Source organism: Pyxicephalus adspersus, chromosome 3 (genome assembly GCF_032062135.1).
Source record: "Pyxicephalus adspersus chromosome 3, UCB_Pads_2.0, whole genome shotgun sequence".
Lineage (NCBI taxonomy): Eukaryota > Metazoa > Chordata > Amphibia > Anura > Pyxicephalidae > Pyxicephalus > Pyxicephalus adspersus.
Window position 1 is genome coordinate 82,177,865 of NC_092860.1, and position 24,243 is coordinate 82,202,107.

A 24,243-nucleotide genomic window follows, 5' to 3' on the forward strand; every position below is an offset into this window, starting at 1 on the left:
TCCGTTCTTTTTCTGTATTTGAAACAGTCACCTAGTGAAAGGCTTGAATAGGTAAATTACGTGGTGAAAGCATATGGGCTTTCTGGTTGGTTAGTTTTGAAATATCAGAATGCCTCCGACCAATCTGAGTCAGAGGAAAGGCGAGCAGCAGATTCATTTCATTATAAAGAAGCATTTAACAGATCGCTCTTTCTGAAGTGTGTGTGCTTCTATTTTTTTATTTTGTGTGAACATTTTCTCCAGCAGCAGCAACAGTTTCTAGACAAGCAATCTTTCCTTTTCAACGATTATTTCTACTTGGTGTGGTATATGTATGAAATATGATGACTCTTCCATCAGCGTTGAGAGAAACTCTGCTACCGGGGCTGGTGGCTACGGCGTTCAGCCAGACACACACAGGAATCAGTGAGTACTCCATTGCCAGAATTTCTTGTTCTATTGATCTGTGCTGTACCTGTTACTTATCTCTGCAAGTCTAAATGTTCCTCTAGTTGTTTATGGCGTATTGCCGTGACCCAGAAAAATCTTACCTCTCACCTGTCTACACTATGTGACTTCTTTAACTCATAATATGCTAAGCAGGGTTAGTGTATTCCAGTTGCCTTGGCAGCAATCAGATCTCTGTGGCACAAAGGCCTGCGATCAGCAGCTTGTGTTGGATGTGATATTGTTTTATGAATAGTAGTAATCAATGTATATTTCAGCCACCTGTAAAAGTAATCTTCCAACGCAGTTATCCAAGGCTACAGCACTTCTGAGTTTTTAAGTATTTAACCATTTTAAGTGATACACAATTACTATTTTGTATCATCTAATCTAAGCCCATGCAATAAACAGGTTTTTATTTTCATCATTTAAACATCATATAAACTATGAATAATCAATGGAGAAGAGTGTTTAAAGGAATGATTGAAACGTGTGCAAATTTTATCTCTGTAGTTCAGCAAAATGATATTTGAAGTAGTCACATCTGTACAATGTGTATGCTTGTTTTACTGTGCATATGACAGCTATGTGCAGTAACCCATAGCAATGACTCACACATTCATTTTCAGCAACGTAGGATGGGAATAAAGAATTATTTTGTTCTGTTAACCTGGGCTTATGCAATCGTAATAAAAAGGCAATGCAATTGCAGATGTTTTAGGATATATACAAAAATGTTCATTATATACATTATAATATTTGTTAAAAGGAATTAGTGTTTTCGTTCTTTTAATTTATGTCTTTGAACTTATATAAATATATTGCTTGTGTTGCTTCTTCCTTAATATTAAAGGCAAATCATGGTACTTATTGCTGGTTATCTCTTTGCAGATGTGTTTTAATTGTCAATACAACTAAACGGTGCTTTTGCTTCCACCTCATGGTCTGATATCAGATCCAGCAAAATGCATTTCCATGGTAACTGTTTAAAGAAGTTAAGCAGCGTGCGCTCAGCTTGTCTTTGACATTAGAATATAATATAACTATGTCATTATTTTGCAGTTTTAAAAAAATATCTGAAAATGTATCTGGCCAGTTAGAGGTTGTTTGGTTTGCAGGGGTGTACTGGGGCCAAATGGTTGATGCACTCTATTTGAAAAAGAAACAAGCTCTTGCAAGTTATCGTTCAATAAGGTATAGAGTCCATTATAAGAAAAATAAATGAGTGAGAACTGTCATTATAGGATTGGAAATAAATAGGATTGTATAGGATAGCATGATAGGATTGGAAATAAATGTATAGTGTTACTTTGTTGAAATGTTGAATATTTAATAAAAAAGTCAGTTGTAGTTGTCAAAAGTGGCCATTTATACGTAGCTGGTCTAGTTATTTATGTAGAATTTGTAACCCTTGTCAAAGAAACAAAATGCTCACATTAAACCAGGTTAGTAGCTGCAAAAAGTACAAATGGTGTACTATTGTCTAAATGTATTACTCACCAAAGTCCATGGGGCTGATTCAGACCTTCTTCAGGATAAAACAATCCTGTGTGGCTCTCTGCGGCTGGCACCTTGCCAGCTGCCCAGTCACCCACAATGCAATGCTGCTTGTTAAAGAACGGCGACATTGAGCGGTACTAATACTGCCTATGTTCATTCTCTATGGAGCTGCTGCTGGGAGCTACATGTAACATCTCCCAAAAGGCAGCGGTTCCTTGGCATGAGGAAGCAATAAATGCACTGCAACATTACCGCCAGTGTGAACATAGCTTTACTAAAGTTACACAGGCTGTTTACATAGCAAAGTAAAAATTCTTGCAAATGATATTTCACTTAGCTTAGTAAAAAGGATATAGCTCTGCTAACTCTAACCATCCAATCATGTGCAAGAAAAAGTGGGTAATCTTTGCAAAGTAAAATATCACCACATTCACTAGGGTCAGTAAATTATCTCTTGCAGAGTAGTATTTCACCTTGGTAAGTGAGCTAATTAAATTCCTTTAGTAAATAATCCCCAAGGTAATAAAGCATCATACAAACTAACAAAGCTGCATGTATGCACTACCACCATAAATAAAGTATCATTAACTCATTAACCTTGACAGTAACAGTAATTAACAGTTGGGTAAGGGGCATCCAGAAGAAAAGTCTTTTTAGATAATTACATAATTCCATCAAGGGCTATTTGTCTGGGGTTCACATGACCATTTGAGTAAGGTGCACTAATTAAAGCAGCACATTGTTTTCAGTAATAGTGGATTTAGCATCAGATTCATATTTAAAATAATTAAGGTTTATGTACAATAATGAAATAGAGCAGTCACTGGGAGATTAGCCCTCTATTCTTGTTCTGGAGACTACTTTAGCATTTTTAATTCCAGCAATCAGTTGAGACCAAGACAGCAACAAAAATCTGACCCCTGATCTGTTCTAACCCCTTTCAGCTATAACCAAAATGTAAAAAATATAAAGTTTAGGCAATAGATACACTTTTTTTCGTAACAATTATCTTTGCCACAAGCAATTGATAGATTAGTCATAAAGGTATAGTCAACATAAATTATGACTGCTAAATTTGGATTGGGCTTCTAAGCTTCAATGAACTTTGGTCACAAAAGAGTAGAGACTTGCAGGATAGTTGTGACTTTTATTTATTCTGATGGAAAAACACAAAGAAACAATTTAACGGATTGTTTGTCCGAGACAGGGACATTGAAGAAATATTTACATAGCTGTGCACAATGGCTATGCTTGGTCACATTGATGTGTTTTGTGCAGGACCGATAACAGTTCTCTTGTTTGTATCCAATACAAACCTGTAAAATACTTGTCATTGCTCTCATTGTATTGAATTCTACTGCTTCACTCTCCCATCCATTTTTTTTCTTATACATAAAAAACAGCTAAAATGGTTATAATGCACATCCATTTCTGACATCTCTTTTATTTTAATGGTCTGTCACTAAGTAGCTTTCATATCTAATTAACATTAAAAAATGTCACTTAAGGCTTCATGTAAGTTTTATGTAAAAAGAACACAGGTATGGGATTTCTTTATAGAGCATACTTCTACATATACAATGCAATGGGTTTATTTAGGGAGATTTTTTAATTGTTTTATTTTCTCTTCGGGATCAATATATCATCTTTCAGATATTAGCAAAATTGAACAAATACCTTTTTAAAGTTGTGAATATTTATTAATAATAATAATGTGGATTTGATGTGCAGAAGTTAATAAATTAGAAAGTGGTATGTTTTTGCAGAATGGCAAGGGCAACAATAGAAGAGCAATGCAGCCCTAATATGCATTGGTGCCATAGTGACAGACTAAAGTGCAGGCATAGACCTATGACTCTGTCCACTCCACCCACTGGGGCATTAAAGCAGGTGGGAGTTTGAAATATTAGCCCATATTAGGGAATACTGGAAGATAATATCATTAAAATTTAGGTAATAACACTGATTTACAGATTTTTTTTATTACAAGGGGTATTTCAAAAGTCTAAAGCCTTACACAAAATCAAGTTGATAAAACTTTTTTTTTTCAACACAATCTACTTTAACTTAAATGTGTTTCTTTATCAAATGGAGCATTGCTTTCATCCAGTCTAATTACATATGTTGCAAAATTTAAAAAGCAGAATTAATTATGCAATTTTAGCTTTAAATACTCATAGGATCAGAGCATTTTAAAAATGCAAAGGTATAAGGCTTTGAAAGTTTCAAAACAATATAGTTTTGACACAATACCCAGTGGAGTGTGTAACCTGCTTGGAAAATATGTTAGAGAACTTCAATGAAGTTTCATAAAGCTGAAACACACAATGCAATGCTCTACTGGAGAGGTAAGCCAAAGCAGTGATAATGGAAGACTGATTTCTGAGTCGCCTATGGTGGTCTTTTTAGAGCCTACTTTTGGAGATGCAAAAGATCCACCACCCACATTACATTTGCCATTACTTTGTGTCTTGTAGACACAGGAATTGAGAGGAAATTTATTTAAAAAGAGGTACATGGTTGTTACCATAACTGTTACGAGTTCAAACGTCCCCTCTGGAGGATTGCAGACCATATCAAACCCATTATGTTGGATTTCCCCTCACTTTCAGTCCCAGTGACAATGATCACCAGTGCAAATAAATACATAAACTTTAGGCAATCTGATAGTTACCAAAACTGCACATTTTATCTAATTCTAAAGATAAAAATGGAAATTGCTGTTCTATGTAGTGAATAATAGAATTCTAAAGTTGAAATATCGGAGACACAGATAATTTACTTTCCTAATTGTATAAACAGCGAACAAAATATGTAGGCAAAGGAACTAAAATAGAATCATAGCAACACATTTCACCTATGCATATTCATCCAGGAGAGATGTCTTTGAAGCATAAAGAAAGAACTGATGTCATCTAACAGATGGTATTGCCAGCACAAATTATTTGTCACAAGTCTGGTATGTTCCCCCTTTTAAAATCTCTAGTCCTGTGTGTCTTCCTGTTAGGGCTGTCTGTCTGTCAAAACTGATCTATGTATGTAACTATTTAGAGGCACCACCAACACCATCCAAAGCAGGTGCATCTGCCCGAGTTAGTTCATGACACTTTAGCCTCTTGCATTTGGGATATTGTTATATTTCTATAACCATTTGGATTTGGTAGTGGCCATACATCGGTCATTCATTTGACTTTCAAAGGAGACTCGCAGCTTAAAAGTAAACAGGGGGCAGATATTTATTTACCTGTGTTATGCTTTTAGTCTCCGTCTTTTTATCTGCATTTGCTTTTAGTAAGTAACATTTGACAGAGAAGGTAATGGAAAACACCCACACTCTTGCCCAGAACAGCTACACATTAAAAAAGAATAGGACTGAAGTGCCATATAAAAACAGAGTAGGGTTTTTTTTTTATAAATGTCAGAATGGATAGTTTACATTAAAAATGATAATGGTGTTTTTAAAGTTTGTGCTCAAAAAAATAATTTAAATGTAAAGGCAATTTTCAGACAAACTTCACTTTTAGAATACATCTGTTGCATATAAAAGGGTAAATCCACAAATTGTATCATACCACAATGCCCATATGTGTCTTCAAGGAATACTGATAAGAAAGATATATATAGGCTTCCATTGATCTAAATGTATGTTCCTTTGAAAATGCTGGTTGCATGCTGTCATACTGATCATGGTTAAAATACTTTGTAATTTACTAAACCTGACATGTACAGTATACAGAATAACACTCCAGGCAAACATGGAGGCATCCGGTGAGTAGAGGAACTGCATGACCGTGGGAGAAATCAGTCCCAAAAAGTGTTAAAACCTAGGTATTTAGCAAGGAGTTGAGGTTTTTTGGAGAAAGAAGCTTCTGATGAGAGATGCTTTCCCACTTGCTGTCCTTGTTTTTTCTTTCCGGATGGGTTTGCTGTAAGATAATTATAAAGCGGCCCATGGGGCAATAGGGTACTCCCCTCTACCATGTCCATAATTTTCTGGGGGCTTGGTCCCTGGATAAGATAGATTGGGCAGTTAGAACTAACAATGAATCAGTAGACTAGTTTACCAGATTAACCAGGTGAAAGTTTAGTCAAGCCTCTAGCCCAGTCAACACCAAAGGTAACCATTTCCTTTTCATATGAGACAGTACCTGTTGTATTGTATCATGGTATGATGTGAATTAATATGTGAATGATAAAAGAAAACTGCTCTGGCTATTTAAATCCATGTTGTGCATTGTATGATTTCTTTGAGGGAGCAACTAAAAGGAACATACTAAAAGGTACAACTACAGTTCGTAACTTTATTTGCAGTTTACTTGCTGCAAGTCAAATACTCATAAAGCGGGCATTTATCATTAAATTTTCAATTGCATTGCTAAATAAGTGTATGTGATAAATGTGTTAAAATGATTCTACTGCCCTAAAGTAGCCAAAAGCTAGAAATGAAAAGTGTTGGAATGCCAGAAAAAACTTGACAATACCGTGTATTCTTCTTCCATTTACCTTTAGTGCAGGTAATAATTTTATGAGATGCTCCATTTATAAGGACTGCTATCTGCTACAGTTGGGGTTCTTATCCCATTACACAAACAGACTATGTTGAAAACCTATGCAGAGATATTATCTCATAATAGCTTATATAACTGTTCTATATTGTACACTAAAAAGAGGTACTCAGCTTATGTAACTAAAACATTCAGTACAAAATGACCCATCTTCAGCAAGCTCTATAAGCAGATGAGGACATTTGTTTTTCATTGCTAATGAAACAGTCTTTAGAAATGATTAAATACATTCATGAAGGCGATGAAATAAACAAAGCTGATACTGACAAAATAGTTATACTTATGCAATCAGATGATATGCAAGTTAACATAAAAGCAGCTGAGGGTAAAATGTGTCATACACTCACCTACTACTGACTGACACACTTGTATTTTACATATATCTCTCTGTAGGCGCAGAAAGCATTATGCAAAACTGTGCTATTTACTTTTATTACAAATGCCTCTATAGCACTCACCTTTTTATGAGCAGCTGGATCTCTTTGGGTTTTCTCCTGTGTTACCATACCACAACTGACCCACCTAGAAACCTGCAGTTACATACCAACAAAGGTGAAAACAGATTTTATATAGGGTTACGTGATCTCAAAGGGAGAAATTTATAATATATAAATCAATGAGCCAAAAGGAGATAGAAATTAGAGTGTTATTCTACCACTGCTTTTTAGAAGTCAAACACACTAGGCAGAAAAGGGAATCCTTCTTGCAAGATATTTTTACCTAACTTACCAAAAATACAGACAAAAGGTGCAAAAAATTAATTAGAATGAATTAAACCTAAATTATTAAAGTCCTAGTGTCTCTTGCGTTGGGTTCCTTGGTGCTAGTTGGAACAGCAGCTATTCAATACAGTCCTTCTCTCTTCCCCTGGTCATGAGGACTTCAACCTTTTCCTAACTTGGGACAAGGTTCCTCTTCTCAAACCTTCAGCCAATCATAGTCCTCCATGTTGTGAAAGTCACAAAAGAGTCCGGGCTACAAAAGCTGTCGGATCCATAGTTCCTGTGGTTTAAAGGGCCACCAGCCTAAACATCAGGGGGGCACTGGCATTAATACTGCCTCTTACCAAGGATAATAAAGACCTACCCAAAATAACTATTAGTTGAAAACTACTTTGCAATAAGAAACTGTTGGTTCAATAAACATAAGTCAGGATAGGACAAAAATGTCCCAGTGCCACTGCTCAGACAAAGAAAAATGCCATATTGGTTGTTGAAAGGCAAGGTTGTTGGAAGGCAAGGGCATGTTTTATTATACAAGGAAAATATGAAAGTCCAAGCCAAGGTATCTGCCATAAAGTAAAAAAATAAAAGTCTGCAGAGCAAGCTGTACACCACAGGAGTAAATGGGCAGTCAAGCTGTCTACCCTTTTATTTGCATGGTAGGCAGCTTTGCTCCTTGGCTTCCTATTCATTCTTGTAGTGGGACAAGTCTTAGACCTGTCAAGGATTCAGTTCTATTTTTCTCTCAGCAGTGTATCAGGACTGGTCAGGCAAAAAAAATTAGAAATAAGTGAGCAATTTCCAGGTCTAAGTCCCAACACCTACATGACCTACATTAGGACTAGATAGGCCAGTAAGTCTATAGGGGTACTTGTGTTGCTACACAGTCTGCACAAAACAAAATAGATAATTAAAAAAAAAATAAAAGAACATGCAAACCTAGAACTTTAGGGTGTATCAGGATACTAATAAAGACAATAAGCATTTCCATCCCTACCAAAGCATACCAGTTCATGCTTTGCAATGGTGGTAGACTTTACCAATCAGAACATTCCATCTTGTAAACAAAATGTATTGCTGTTACTCCTATGTAACAGTTGTTTATGTAAAGAAGTTGATGTTTTTTAGAGAGGACAGAGCCAGAGCATTTTTTTTTGCTAAAGTGTATCATTTTCTATCCAAAAAAGGTGTATGGTGTTTTTGGATAGAACAAAAAATAATTAAAAAATAACTTTATTTTTGTTAGCCTGTAAGCTAGCTTCCCCCCCTGTGGCTGCTTGGAATGCATGAACTTAAGCAGGCCTGTGCTGGAGTTAAGTCATCCCAAATCGGCCAAAAAAAAAAAATCAGGCAGGTAAGGTTAATTTTTTACATAGGGACATTTCCTGTTCGCCTTTTCTTATAGGAAACAGCAGTTCAGATGTTCTATTAGATAACCCCTTACTTTCTCTTATTATGAAATCTCTAAAATATTTGATTTTCTATTACATTCTATTCCAGTAACAACAGAAATAGATATAGGACTAAAGAGCAATATAAATCTGGCATTGGTAATCTACACTTAATACAAAATTAAAAGTTTTTTGGTGGGCAAAAAAAATACAAAATAAAATATGTAAATGCAAATGAAAATAAAGACAGAAAGTTGCTAAAAGGCAATGAACATATTTTGCCTTTCACAGTTGGCATAAGTGATAACAAGATGCTACATATCGAATGTTATAACAGAAGAAAGAATTACACATGGGATACCACAAACTAGATACTGAAAACATATGCTCTTCTTATATAAGACTAACCTTTACCTAAAAGTGTACATTTACTTGATACTTGTTCCATTTGTCAATTAGACTAGCAGCTGATAAGTGTTGATAACTAAGCCATGATTTCTTAAACTGGACCTAAACATTTTTCTTAATTTAGCCACAATTTCTCACCCTCTAGATTGTTCACAGCTCAATCCTTCAAACACTTACCTTGCAGCATGTTTCCTCCTTCCAGCTACAGTTCTGGAACTAAACTGCATTATAGGAGAGGATTTGTGCTATTTACTAAATGTCCAGGCAGAGGATGCCAGCCCCCTAGTGTTACTATCGGACACTCTCCTTGCCCTGCTCTCATTCTGTATGTTAGAATGAAGCTCCTAAAAGTAAGCTCAAGTTTTTATTTATACATGTACAGTAAGAAAGTGTTCTCTCAGTAGGTGTTACATAGAAATAATTGGATAAGTCAGGGCCCCCATTATCCAATGTGACCAAATCCATTATTTACAAAACACATTGGGCCTGATTTATCCAAGCCTGGAAAAGATAGACTTTCATGTGAAAACCTAAGTGATCCAGCAAACCTGTATCGGCTCCGATCCAGGATTAAAAATATTTGCCTAATAATAGCAAATGATTTTTAGGAAATCCATTTTAGAAGTCTATTTTCTCCAGTCTCTGAGAACTTTAATAAATCAGGTCCACTGCACCTGGACTGTCATTTTCCTTTTAAATAAAATCTCTTGCCCTTTGTAAAGTTTTGTGATGAGTTTGCCTAAAGTTGGTCTCCTGTTCCCTTCCTCTATACATTTCTATTGTTCCTCTTGTTCCCTACAAAATTTTATTGGCCCATCACTATCATAAGCTACTAGCTAGTAAAAAGGTTGTGGGAGATAAGAGGTGCTTTACCAGGTTTGAACAAGGGCACAACCAGAACAAGCATAGCTCCAGCAGGTATGTTCTTGTATCTCTGGGTACCTACACTCTATAAGTGCTTGTATTTTTGTATTTAGGTGACCTCAACTGTGTTTGTTGGGGGCCAATGCCTTTCAGATTTTCTATAGACTTTATTTTGACTATGGAATGTTTACTTTTCTTCTCTAAAATATTTGTTCCAGCACAATTAGTGTAAATATACTTGCCTGTTCATTGCTGAATATAGCATACATAAAGCTCAAGGTGACTCGCTTCTTTATATAAAATCTTTACAAATATCATCTATAACTTGTATGGTAATCAAACCTCTAAGTTGAAAATTAAGTTATAATGTTTATATAGTTCATCACTCTCTGCTTTATTAAGGCATAACAGCGTAATACAGTGGAAGATTGTTAACTTAGTATTTATTTCTGTCAAAGTCCTTATTAACAAAGCGCTTTCCAAAATGTAATCTCATAAACAAAGCCTAACATTTATTATCTAAATTGGAAGAAGATATGGCGACCTTAGGCTGCCTTGCTTCCTGCTGTTGAAAGTTTGGTTGATATTCACTGGAGAAAAACTTTTTTTGTTCTATATTTTGTGTACAGTATAAATGTATTACTTATGAATGAATGAGTCTAATATATTTTTTTTTAATAATTATAGAAAACATCTTTATATAGGCTATTATATTTAGAAGACCCGATACTCTAGTTGGTCTATTAACTGGGGCATAAACGCTGAGTGTCTGCAAATTTTATCTTAGCTTTAATCGTTAATATGAGGTGTTATAGTTGTCAGTTTTCTTTTTATTCCTGAACATTCCTAAATTGTGGCTTGCAAAAAATAAGGTTCTATAAACCCAACAATGCCCTCTCTCTGAACCCGCTGCAGCCCTAGCACAATTTTGAGTATGCAAGGAGTCTTATATTCATTTTGTTACTTTTATGTGATGTTTGAATTTTCTTAAGCCCTTGGCTGTTTACATATCACACATATGTGTGTCTGAAATCAATGTGGCAAAATGAATTTAGAAAGTTAATTCCCTATGTGCAAACTGAGAATAATGAAATATGGCAGGATCAGACTGACTAGAATTTACATACGGAAAGCTTACTACAGATAAAAAGTAGAAAAAAAAAGTAAAGTAAAAAAAAAGTAAGAAAAGGGGAGAAGAGGAGAAAAAGAGGGTGGATGAAGGAGGAAGGAGGGATAATGCTAGGTCCCTGGGTCATTAGTACTTTTTTAAAGTGCAATTCTAGGTAAATGGAAAATTTACTAAGTCAACTTACACCATCTCTTTATTAAATTTTGGCCTATTAAAATGTACAAAAGGAGGCACTATACCTGTGCCAACTTAAAAGAGGTGCATACAGCATTTTGGCCCCTTTCAGCCCCCATGCTGGCATCAGCATAATGGTCAAGGTCTTCATGAAAACTAGAAATTGACTGTACTCAATGTGTGTTTTAAAACTGTTGAGATATAATTGTACCTTTATCTGGCTAACCTATTCAAAATGGGTAGTAGTTTAAGGTTTTTACTATGTGGTTATTATTGCCTAAAATGTTAGCAATACTTATTTTTAATCTGTTATTTTTAGTTACCAGGACTACTCATACATGTTTTCTATCCTTGCTTCAAAAGAGGCTTATAACATGGCAAATGCCTGGATCTATTAAATGATATCCAGTATAAAAGATATCCAGTGTGTACTGAGCAGACTATTTAACAATGCTAACATTAAGCTATATCAAGCATTCAGAGGCATTGTTCACTGTAAAGCTGCGTACACACTTGCAATTTTTGTCGTTGGAAAGGATCTTTCACGATCCTTTTCATCAACAAGGGAGTGCATGATGCATGAACGGTTCTGTACATACAGCACCGTTCATGCTCTATGGAGAGGGGAGGGGGAGAGCGACGGAGCGGCACCCTCCCTTCCCTTTCATTACGATCGGCTGTCGCCCATCGTCCGTGGATCCGGCAGGTCGGTCGTTCGGACGATGGACGACACTGACTCTACACACGGCAGATTTTCGCACGATATTTTGCCGATGCCGATTATCGGGAGATAAAAATCTGCCGTGTGTACGTAGCTTAATTCTCTTTGCTTGCTGAATTTATTTGCCCCATCAGCCAGCCATTGTGTCCACATCTTGCTTCTCCAAAATTCTGAAGCAAGAACCACCATTGTCTGAAACTGTAATGTCAAATCCCCAAGTGGTATTGCTTCAAGGATACTAAAGTAGACACAGAACACTGAAAGTGTGTGACTTATGCAGAGCAATCCTTGTGCATGTAAGACTAATGCAAATGTTTTGGCACTTATCAAACTGCTTTCTCAGTTAAAGCGGACCTATTATTTACTTTACATATTTACTTTACAGAAAATGGTAGACAACTCTATTATTTAAATTATAAAATTAATATATATATTTTTTTAAAAAGTTGAATACCTTCCGCTTCTGTCCTTATTTTATGATAAAGTAAGATTTTATTTGTTAGTTTAGTTCCGCTAATAAAAAGTCAACATAATGTTTGCTCAGCAACAATCCGAATAATTTCCAGGGTTTTAAAGCAAGATGTACCAAATACTTTGGAGAGTGCTTTATTTAGTAAATGTGACGCAGGGGTTTCCAAATACTCCTTGAAATTGATAAAACTTATTCTGTTAGCAGCTCGCATCACTTTGTCTAAATCATGGAAATCTTATGTGATATTGCTAGACCCTCTCATTGCGAAAATGGACTGGATTATAGTTAATGATCGGCTAACGCACACACTTAATAATACTTTAGGAAAATTTTATGCTATTTGGGATCCCTGGAAGGAATACAGATCACACTAGATGGGTGTCGCTTCCATGTAATAAAGTTTTTATTTTTTTATTTTTTTTTTTGTCCTCTACCCCGCTTTCCCCTTGTCCCCGTCCTGTCCACTCCTTTGGCCTCTTCAGCTTAGCCTTCGGGCATAAAGGGTTGTTTACTCATGTCAGATTATTATTGTGCTTTCTGTAAGCTGGTGAGGCATGTTTGTCCTTCTGTTAATACTATTGTTAACTCAAAAAAAACACTGAAATACAAAAAGTCAACATAGCAGAGAACAAACCCAGTCTCAGGATCTTCCACTTTCCCTTGCATTTGGGCTATCCCTGTACTGATGGGTTAAATGCTTTTTTATGTCTTTGTCAATGCAATTAGTCCTCTTTTATAAGCCATTATGGCCATCATTCTCTACAATGCAGGATCAAAAGTCATTCACTGTAAGTGGAGGATGCTGAATGCCTGTTCCTAAACTGGAGGTCAGATAGAAAATGTACTGTAGCAGCCTCCAGGGGAATGAGGGCTAAGGCACTTATTTTACTTAAATTTTGGTTCTTCTTAGCCCTATACAGCAAGACTTTCAAACATCATTCAATAGGTTTGGTGGGACAGCAGTAGTATTATAATTTGTGCAGCCTGTGCTGTCTATATCTGTCTTATTCCCGCATTAATAATCACATTTAATGTTGCAAGGCAAGTTTAAATGTGACTAGCAGTGCAGGGAGATCAAATGTATGTTACAATGCTTGCTTTAAAACATAATCTAATAGTTATTCAACAATTGCAAAATGGATCCCACCTATGTCTCAGTCTTTATGGGTTAGGTTAAACTATCATTTTAGGAATACCTTCTAATAGTACTTCATATACAGTTATCTTTTTAAACGAATTATTAAATGAATAAACCACAGTGTATCTTACCCTTTTATAAATAGATGATTCTCCTTTTATATTTCAGATATAAATGTGTAGTAGGAAAAATGCTCTTTATTAGAAAGACTAGACTCATTTATGACTCTCATTAGAGTTCCTTTGAAGTTTAAATGTTATACAAGCTAAATTTGCATCTATCTCAAAGGTTTGAAGTCTGATATTATTTCCTGTTTCTCTTGGAAGAGTTGACAGATCAGAAACCCTGGCAAGTTTGGCACGTAGTATATAATCTTCTATACAATTAGTGGCATTCATTTTGTAAGTGAAGTGACATTTCAGGGTTTTTTTGTGACTAAATTGTGCAAGGCTGAACAGTACTTTGTAGACTCAAAATAGCAGTTGTAGCTTTACTGTTGCTATATATCTGTGTTAAACACTATATATATATATATATATATATATATATATATATATATTTATTTATATTGATTTATTTCTTTTATTTATATATATATTTATTGAGTAAATTTGGTACCTTAGAGAACCTGTTGTAAGGCTTGGGGTTTATTTTAGTAAACTTTATAAATAACTGTGACTTTCTGGAAAAAAAAACTTTGTGAATGGCCACAGGTTAACATATCTCTTAAGGACCCCAGTATACAACTGTATTTGATATATTACTAATAAATATGACCTTAAAATATAAATCTAATATATATATAAATATATAATTATAAAGTACAGATTCAAATTGCTGTCTACATATGCCATACATACAACATTGACCATAAAAAGTAAGGAAACTTCTGAATAAAGTTCCAAACCCCCACTGATCTCACATAACTTATCCACCTCCCTTTAGCTACATACCTACAGAATTCAGCTGTGTACTAATTACCCCAGCTTTCTTTCTGCTGCCTGTGCATTCCTCAATAGGCTTCTATGGAAAATGTTCCCCATTTTTGGGAGAAGTAAGCAGAAGAAAAAACGTGACCAGTCAAAGTCTGTTAAACATTCTATTAGGTTTAACATTCCATTAAGTATAAAGTTGAAGAGAGAAAGGGTGAGTTACAAGAGCTTAGTTGGGGAGACAACAGAGAGGGTTAGGAAAACTTTGTTCAAAACCTAAAACTGAACCAAATAATATTAAACTTTTAAAAATGCCAATGAAAGTCTCCAGCCTAGTGCTCTAGCCTACCATCAAACATGCCCCATTACCCTTGCAAATGCCTGGTATTTAGGAAGCTCTTAGAAGTTAGGATGTGGGAAATGTCATTCTCGGTCATGTACCAAGAAAGCCCATTGAACAAGTTATGGAGCAATAAAAATTGCAGAAGCAAGTGTTAAATCCAGCTCACATATCTCAAATCAAGATTCTCATAATTTTTTCTCTATCTCTCTTTTTATAGCCATTAAAATTAAAACGCATTCACAATCTAACCACCTAGGGCTGGTATGGCAATACACAAACAGGAATCACACAGCAAAATTATCTTTATTATTTGTCGAAGAACCAGGGACAGTATCTATTTTCCCTCACTATTAAATGACAGATGTCTTTAAGCTAAAAGCAATAATAATAATTTAGGCCTGAAGTACCAAAGGAAGCAGATCATGTGCTTTATCTTGCCAGCAAACACTTAACAGGTAATTTCTATTGCTGAGTGAAGTTAAACTTTCAGAAAATTATAGAAAATGAGAAATGTGGGAACATGATAATTATAAGAAAGCAAGCCACTTTGATAGAACTTTTAAATGTATTACTAAAGTTTACTAGAAAAAAATACAGAAACTTTTAAGCAATGTTTCAAATAATATCTGGGAGAGCATAACTACTATAATTTTATATCCGATTATAATATAAAAAAGAGAACAAATACCAAATTTAATTCAGTAACTTAATATATAGTGTCAGTTTGTAGGAAAACATTTTTATACAAACATACAGTTGTATCCAACTTATCCATATTTTTGTTCCCCAGGGTACATTACAAACTTATTTCACCCACACTGGAACAGTACAGGTCTATGACATGAGCTGCCATTACAGGCAACAGAAGGCAACACATTGACAGTTGTCAGCATTCTATAGGTAGTCACACACATTTACATATATATAAGAATTACTTATATATTTTCTTTTGAAATAGTCTACTTTATTTACCTAGCTATTGAAATGATATAGTTTATATTAGTAAAACTGCTCAATAGAAATTTAAATGCAGAGCTTACATACATATGGTAATGACTTTAGGCATTAATGTTAGATTGACAAAACTTCCTGTGAAAATCTTTTCTTTTCCTGTCACAAATTACAAGTTTGGTTTTCCACTGTACAAATTTGATTTTTATACATTATGGAAATATGTAATTTTCCAGTTGGGAACCATGACGCATACTTAACTGAATTTTCTCTGTAGACATATATATGCTAATTCATAAAGAGAATCTGAAGTAGTGGGGAATTTCAGTAAAGGGTTGTCAAGCAGTTGCCAGCAACCTATGGCACTGAATGTCAATTCAAAATGCTATGAAGATTTTCTAAGGCTGCTCAAGCTGACTTATACCATATGGCATTGGCCAAAACATGAATAACTTTTGGAAATCTGTTGCATTGTACACTATGGCCCACCTGGTAAATTTTTTGTCTCCTACGTGGTCTGGCTTTGAAATTTTAAAGTTTCATGGGGTGAAAATTGCAAAGGACTGTGGGAAACTTTTGTCTATTTTGTCATTAGTGACCAAGAAAACCATGTTAACATAAAATGAATCAGCCTGAATCTTCCCATGCTCACTCTTCTCAAATAAAGAAGCAATGTATTTATGATGGACTGAACTTAGGCTTCCTTGAAAAAGGAGTTTCAGGTGAATGGCTTTTTAGGTGTGGGAATCCTATAGTATAACTCTACCAATGCTCACTAATAAACAAATTGTATTCAGGTTTGATCAAATTGTATGGCACACCTGTTGATTGTTGTGAAATGTTCCCCTAGTTTTGTTGTAACTACCTTATGGTTTATTGCCCCCATACATTATTGTTTTGATCTTGTTTTATGCCTGTAATATGCCTTTAAGGTGTTGTTGTGTAAGTAAATGTCTACAAGTCTTTCTGTTTCTTTGAAATTTGTCTTGGTGGCAAAGATTCCTGGTCTCCAGTTTAGTCATTATTGGTAGGAACAGGAAAATGTCCTTCGTCAAATTAAACTTTGGTTTAGTTCCTCAAAGTTTTCAAGATGCTTTTCCAATATTTGGCATAGGGTGAATATGAACTCTTTTTGATTCATGGTTGATTGTCAACACACAATCTAATACTGTATAATATTTTTGATTGGCCAATACAGAAGATATATTATTAAGATACATATTTTAATGTATTTAAGTTTTTCTGTCATTTAATTGGACAAAGGGTCCATGACAGAGTAAATTATTTTTTTTAATGTGAGAAAGTCTGGGTTGGTGGACTGGGAAACAAAACCAGTTACTTCTTTCCCCCTCTTGCTGGATCACATGTATGCCTGATGCCAGTGAGATAGGATTGGGCACACTCATAGGGAAAGAAGTGGGGGAAGAGAGTGCAAACCTAACAAGACTCTAAGTAGTTCATATGGCTCTAAGGAGACAGAATTGGAAGTCCTAATTCAGTTGCACAACAGATTAGCAATAGTGTATATTCACCATTGTGGGGACAAACACAGTCATACTCAAAGAAGTGAAGCCTATTATGGAGTTGCCAGAAAGAAATCTGGCAATGCATGCAAAAAAATGTGTTTTACCTGAAACTGCTTCTGGATGCTACTTTACTACTAGTCTTAGGAAATATAGCCAGAGCAGAATAAAGATGTAGCCCTTGTAAGCAGAAGTGTTTATAAAACCACCACTTTCTTTTTCCTGTAACAGAAGTGTCATTTTTAAGTTAAGACAGTAAGACAGTAAATTAAAACATGAACTCTTCTAGCAATAGATGCAGTACTGTTTTTTATTTACAGCACTGTTCTTCTTTTGCAGGGCAGTGAATGTTGCAACTTTGTATTGGGCCTGATTATGCCATATGAGATGCAGAACGCAAATTCAAAGCCTGTATGGTGAAGTACTCTCTTGCCTGAGGGTTACTCCTTAAAATTGCAATAGCTTTTGCTATTAGTTAAAGTTAAATCATATTTCAAGAGCAACCTTTATAAAATCAGGTTGAGTTTGTTTTATTCGACTAGTACATCTGTATGAGTGCCAAATTCAAATAAAACTAATTTTGTCAAAGCTTATAGAGTTTAGAAAAAATACGCTTTCGTGCTAATCCCATGCAGTAAATAAAAAGTAGCCTTTCTAGCACCAGGTAAGTTTATCAAATAATGATCAATAGGAATGTAATTCTAAAACATAAAAAAAGACAATGACAGTGCAGGCTTTTTAAGACTAGAAAGGATTTGCTAGATCTTCACATTTAGGCTTTAATAACAGAATGACTTGTATTGGTAATGGCAATGGTAAATGTGGGACCACTAGATCACCCCAACTAGGGGTCAATTCCATGGCAAGTATTAAAAAAAAGAATGCAAACAGCAGTTCCAAACCATTTGATAGGAACGTTCACAATTTATTGTCCAACAACTCAAATATATGCAAAGTATTTCTGGGATTCTGAAAATCACCCTATAATCAGGGCTAAAACAAACAATAAACAACAAAGAAAACATAAAACTAATACATATGTGTATGTACCCAAATATTAACTGTGATTTTTTTTAATGAGAAATGAAAAAGAATCTAAGATTGTAGTCATGCCCACTAGAAGGTGCTTTGGAAAACAAACTTGCCTTCTCAGAGTTTTAGCACTGTATAGGAGGACATAGCAGGATATTCTGGCAGACAACAAAAGAACATCAAAAAGCAAGTGAACCAGCATAACCACCCTAAAAGTACAAATGACTTTACCCTGTAAAAAGGAAAAATAGATTACAATTATACACTGGGGAACAATTTTAAACACATTTTTTGTTGACTTCAATTTTTAAGCCTATTTACACTAAAATAAGTATGCTGACTCTGAAAGTGCATTAAGTTTTCTTCTATCATATCAGTTTTTTCTGTACCACATATTTTAGTGCAATTACTGTAGCGTGGTGTCACGATAAAGACACTTGAACAGGAGGTGGACCCTCTGTGCTACCAACACATTTAGCGAGGTGATATCAGAGGCGCAGAGTCTAAGGTACCGCCCGGTGTTCACCAGAGCACCCCGCAAGGGGTGTTGGGCTTGGCTGCGAACGGCACCCAGGTTGCAGCCCTCAGACTCACCCGTGCAGGTAGCAGCTGACGACAGGAGATAACCTAAGGCAAAGTACAAAATCGTAAGCCTATTTGGCATATTTCAAAGTTAAACTTGGTGATCAAGATAAGTCTTGGGCCCCTCATAAGGTGTGCAAACAGTGTCCACAGGGTTTATGGATGTGGACAAAGGGAACACGTGATAAGATGCCATTTGGTATACCTATGATTTGGTGAGAGTCAGGAGATCATTTCAGTGACTGTTACTTTTGTATAGTGAAAACTTCAGGATATAACAAGACAAATAAATGTAACAAAGAGTATCCTAGTCTACCATCCGCTATACGCCCAGTGGCTCATTCAGATAAAATCCCAGTGCCGGTTTTCGTTACACTACCCTCTCTTGGAGAAAATGATTATGGTGATGAACTAGGTGACAACAATGATGAAGAAATCACAAATGAAGAGGACTTGGTCAGCATGAGTTGAGTGATTTAGCACGTTATTTGGGACTGTCAAAGGAGGCTTCAGAACTCCGAGCATCACGACAGAGTGAGAAAAATTTACATGAAAAAGGAACAAAGGTATTATAGTTTCAAACCAGAGATATTGCATTTCTGGAGTACTTTAGAACTAACAGTGGCTTTGTGTATTGCCATAACATACCTGGTTTAAGGAATGGAGGAAAGGAGGAATTGGGAATTCCAATCTATAACTCTACTAAATGATGACTATTCATCGATAGCTCAAAGTGGAGCTTAAAGTGTGTCCTCCTTCACAATGGCAATATATTTGTGTCAGTCCCAATTGGCCATTCAGTTTCTCTTTGTGAAGAATAAGCAAACATAAAGAGAGTCATTTAGTTGTTCCAATATCAGCAACAAAATTGGGTCATCCATGTTGACCTTAAAATGGTATGCTTCCTTCTTGGTCAGCAATGCGGATACACCAAGTATCTCTGTTATCTGTGCATGTGGGACAGCAGAGCTCATGAGAGGCATTGGGTAGAAAGGAATTGGCCTCCAAGATCTGCCCTAAAACCAGGTGATCCAAACATTCTACATGAGCCACTTGTTGATAGAAAGAATATTATATTCCTGCCTCTGCACATGAAACTGGGTCTGATGAAGCAGTTTGTTAAAGCTTTGCCAACTGAAGTAGACTGTTCCAAGTACCTCATTTTGGCATTTCCTAGCCTGTCATTTGAAAAAATAAAGGTTGTTGTGTTTTATGGTCCACAGATTCGGCAGCAAATAATTACACAGAATTTTCCAGAAACTCTTGGAGAGCTACACAATGCTTGGTTGCAATATGAGTATCAATGTGCATTTTCTTCATAGCCATCATTCTAACTTCACGGAAAACCTTGGTGCAGTCAGTGATGAGCAAGTTGAACGACTACGCCAAGATTTGAAGGTCATGGAAGGACGGAATCAGAGTAAATGGGATGTACATATGATGGCTAACTATTGTTGGAGCATCCATGGGATTGTCCTAACACTGAACCCTCCTGGAAAAGCTATAAGCATAAATTTTGACCTTAACCACTTACCTGATCCATTTTCAAATGTTTTACTGTAAATACAAAAAAGTCAAAGAGTAACAATAAATCCTTTGTATGAACAAAAGAAATTTTTAATAAACAGTGCATTCAAGTTTATTATTTCATTATTTTTTCATTGTATGTAAAATTTGTATGTTTTTTGACAAAAATGGAGTGTACCCTGTATTGTAAAAACTGGATGTGATGGCATAAAATAGGTCATTTCTGGATTCACCACCCAAAAATTTGTAAAAAACAAGCAGGTGTAACAAGTGTACCTCAAAAAAATTGTGTTTCCCAGTGTAATTATATATGTTATTATATAAAAATGTATAAATATATATATATATTATATAAAGAATATTTTAACAATAACATATATATATATATATGTTATATATATACAGAGCATATAAAGTATTTTTCAAATAACAACTGTAAATAGTGACATGGGTGTAAAGTATCTAGATGTGCCATTTTTTTTTTACGCCCATACCAATCAATCAGATCCTGCCTTTTCCAAAAGCAATAATGCAAAAGTAGTAGATGAGATCTGGCTGGGTGTGTTAGAAACACATGCATTTTTCTTTGGGTTATATATAGGCAAGGGATTGCAGCAAAGAACTAGTTCTAGCAACAGGATTTTGTGTGGAGTACACAATGCTCATTATTAAAGCAGAACTTAAGTTTTACTTTTAGGAATACCTGATCAGACTGGTCTCTATTGCAGAAAAGGGCAGGTGACAGGTCCCTTCTGCTGTAACGCCTCTTACCTGCCTGCATGTGCCAGAAATAAATGAACTCCTGCACACCTGCATTACGTCATCCTGGCCCAGCCAAGCAAAATAGTAAAAGACTCTTTACAGGAGGAGAAGAAAAAGAAGATGGCGGTGCCCTGCAAGGGAACGGCGACAGGTAAGTAACACAGGTTTAATTCAGCTTTATTAACGCTTTACCTTTCCTGCTTACTTTCCTGTGTTCAAACAGTGGATCCTCCTTTCCCTCCTAATGGCATTAATGTCCACATTTAGCTGAGTTTTTGCATGCACCTGAAAAAGTCATATAATATAATATGTATGATTTGCGTATCTGCACAAATCACAAATCTTTTCAAATAGAATACACATGTACTGCTGTGGATTTTTTTTTCTTTTGTAACCATAGAGAATATAGCAATAGCAGTTCAAAATGTAAATTATAAATAATACATCTTTCCAGAAGGTAATCATTTGTCTCATACCATCTAAATTGTTCAGTACCAGTAGAAATTTCTTGTACTTTTTTTGTGTTTCATCCTTGATTTTCTAAACATTGAATTACACTCTGGTAATTGTAAATTATTACAGGGTATATGGACCATAAAGTGACAGGTATAGTAATGCAGACTAGTCGACGGAGCTAGTCGATGACGGCTGTCCTGTGCCTGGGTTGCCTGCACAAAGACAAAGCAGGAGTGTCAAAAAAAAACTAATAAAGATTTTGTTCACTTAATTTATTGGAATTTTATGGATGTCAATGTATTTTATCTCTGGTAAAAGGAGGTAACTCAATTTAAAATCAGATTGGTATATATTTGAGTATATACAATATATTAAATTAAATATCTCTGAATATATGTAGATGTCTAAGCTGGTCCGCAGACAAAAAAGGACAGTCTATTGAGTGTTTCCAAGTCCCAGTAGACAAATTCATTGAATTGTATGAAGAGCGATTGTTTAGGCATTGCCAGCGGAAGGAAGCTGTAAACACTGAGGAAGGCCATGTTGTTAGATTGAATTAGGTATGTATTTATATTATTATTAAACAGGATTTATATACCGCCAACATATTATACAGCGCTGTACATTAAATAGGGCTTGCAAATGACAGAGGAATACAGACAGTGATACAGGAGGAGAGGACCCTGCCCCGAAGAGCTTACAATCTAGTAGGTGAGGGAATTTACACACAATAGTATGGGATATGTATCTGGAGCATATGAAAGAGATATACTTTCTTCAAATTTATTTATAAAAGTTGCTATAACAATACGTCTGTCATCTCATACACATACAAGAAAAGAGCGTATTGACTTCTTGACGGGAACATCAGCCAGTTACCAATTTAGAATAGAATATAGTATCAAGAATACTGTGAAACTATATATTAAACAGTTCGGTTTTAGTATCTAACAGACTTCTGCAATTTTCCTAAAGCATCTGATTTGGTGATACTGCTGCTTTAAGTGATTTTTTTAAAGTGTTTATCTGTTGTTTCTTTGTGTTCTGTCAGGAACATCAGGCAAGATCACTAATCAGCATGTCAGTTTTTGATTCTATTCAGTCCTGCAAAAGCCTTCACATATATTAATCAGATGTTGCAGCCATATGCTTCTTGTGTCATAATTGTCGTTCAGCTGTTGTGCATTGCCTTGTGGGTGTGCATATATTACCTGATTATGCTGGACGTGGTTCATTCAGATGTACATTCCACTTTTATAGGTAGTGCAATACCACAGCCAAAAACTAGTCATTTTAAGTACTAAAAAAACTGTAAAACATACAGGAATGTATAGAGCATATCAATCTATCATATATTTTCTATTTGAATTGATTGCAAAATGCACCTGCTAAGGATGCTGCTCTCCTTCTGGCCACTTGCTTGGATTTAGAGATTATTTAAACTGCCATTCCTGTGCTGGCTCTCTTGCTTTTCTAATTCTCTGCCTTCAATAACTTCTAAATCCCCAATCCAGCATGGGTATGTAGTTCAGGTGTTCAGCTAATGGCCACACAACTTCTGCTGAAAGCTTGTTTCAGGTATATGACTAAAACTATTGAAAAAACAACTTTAAATACAGGCAAATAACATTCTTTACATGAGCCTGATTTAATAAAGCTCTCCAAGACTGGAGAAGATAGACTATCATGGGCAAACCTTAAATAGATATCTTAAAAATGTTTTGCTCTCAGTCAAGTAAATGCTTTATATCCTGGACCAAATCCATTCTGGGTTATCTGGATCACCCAGGTTCTCAGATGATTGCCTATCTTCACCAGTCTTGGAGAGCTTTAATAAATTGGACATTGGGCCTGTGCAGAAAGAGCCTTTTCTTCAATGAGGAAGACAAAACGCCGATCTCACACATGCGCATGCAAGATGGTATGAAGAATGTGTGTACAAGTGATGTACAAAGAAGGACAAAGAAGATGGCGGCGCGTCCCCTGCGCCAGGACAAAGGAAGATATGGGGATGACCTGTGACCCTTTGGATGGATCGACGGATCTGCAAAGGTAAGGTGAGTGAGTTTTTTTAATTCAGTTTACTTTTGCTTTAAGGAGAAGAGGCTGCAAGGTTTTAAAAGAGTGCAAAAGCAGCCTATTCTCCAGTCCAACCTCTGGTGTGCCATTAGATCTTGCCTCTCCACATAGTCATGTTAAAAGAAAGCAGTCAGAGATAGGGTAATCGTTTTGACGTCTGCATTCCCTGCCTTCTCACCCCTCCTCTACTGGTATTGCTGCTTGCCAGCCTGGATAAGCCCTCGCTGCCCAGAACCTGTCCCATGGTGACATAGTGTCAATGGCGTCTCTGCTGCTGGAACTTTCTCTTCCTCAGCTTGCTTTCTGCACCTAAAATGATAACACAGTATAGCATAGAAGCTTTCATCATTTCTTGCAGCAATTTCAGTGGGCGAGGAGAAGGTGAGTTACATGTAGACAGGGACTTCAGCAGTAATAGGAAGATCCCCCTGACTGATGGCTGGATGGCAGGAACATGTATAGAAAGACATGGTACTTACCTTAAAAGACTCAGGTGGGAGGATACATGACAAATACTTGGTATTATCCTGAGGGAACAAGACCTTT

The 24,243-nt window shown here is 35.8% G+C and overlaps 1 protein-coding gene across 1 annotated transcript in view; it reads left to right on the forward strand.

Annotated features, from left to right (window-relative positions):
* Nucleotides 1-248: 248 nt before the first annotated feature.
* ARHGAP24 (Rho GTPase activating protein 24) overlaps nt 249-24,243 on the forward strand; it is a 413,470-nt gene continuing 389,475 nt past the window's right edge. Inside the window, exon 1 of the mRNA XM_072405448.1 lies at nt 249-405. Within this exon, the coding sequence (XP_072261549.1) occupies nt 321-405 (85 nt within the window). The 5' untranslated portion in view covers nt 249-320. The remainder of the gene's footprint in view (nt 406-24,243) is intronic.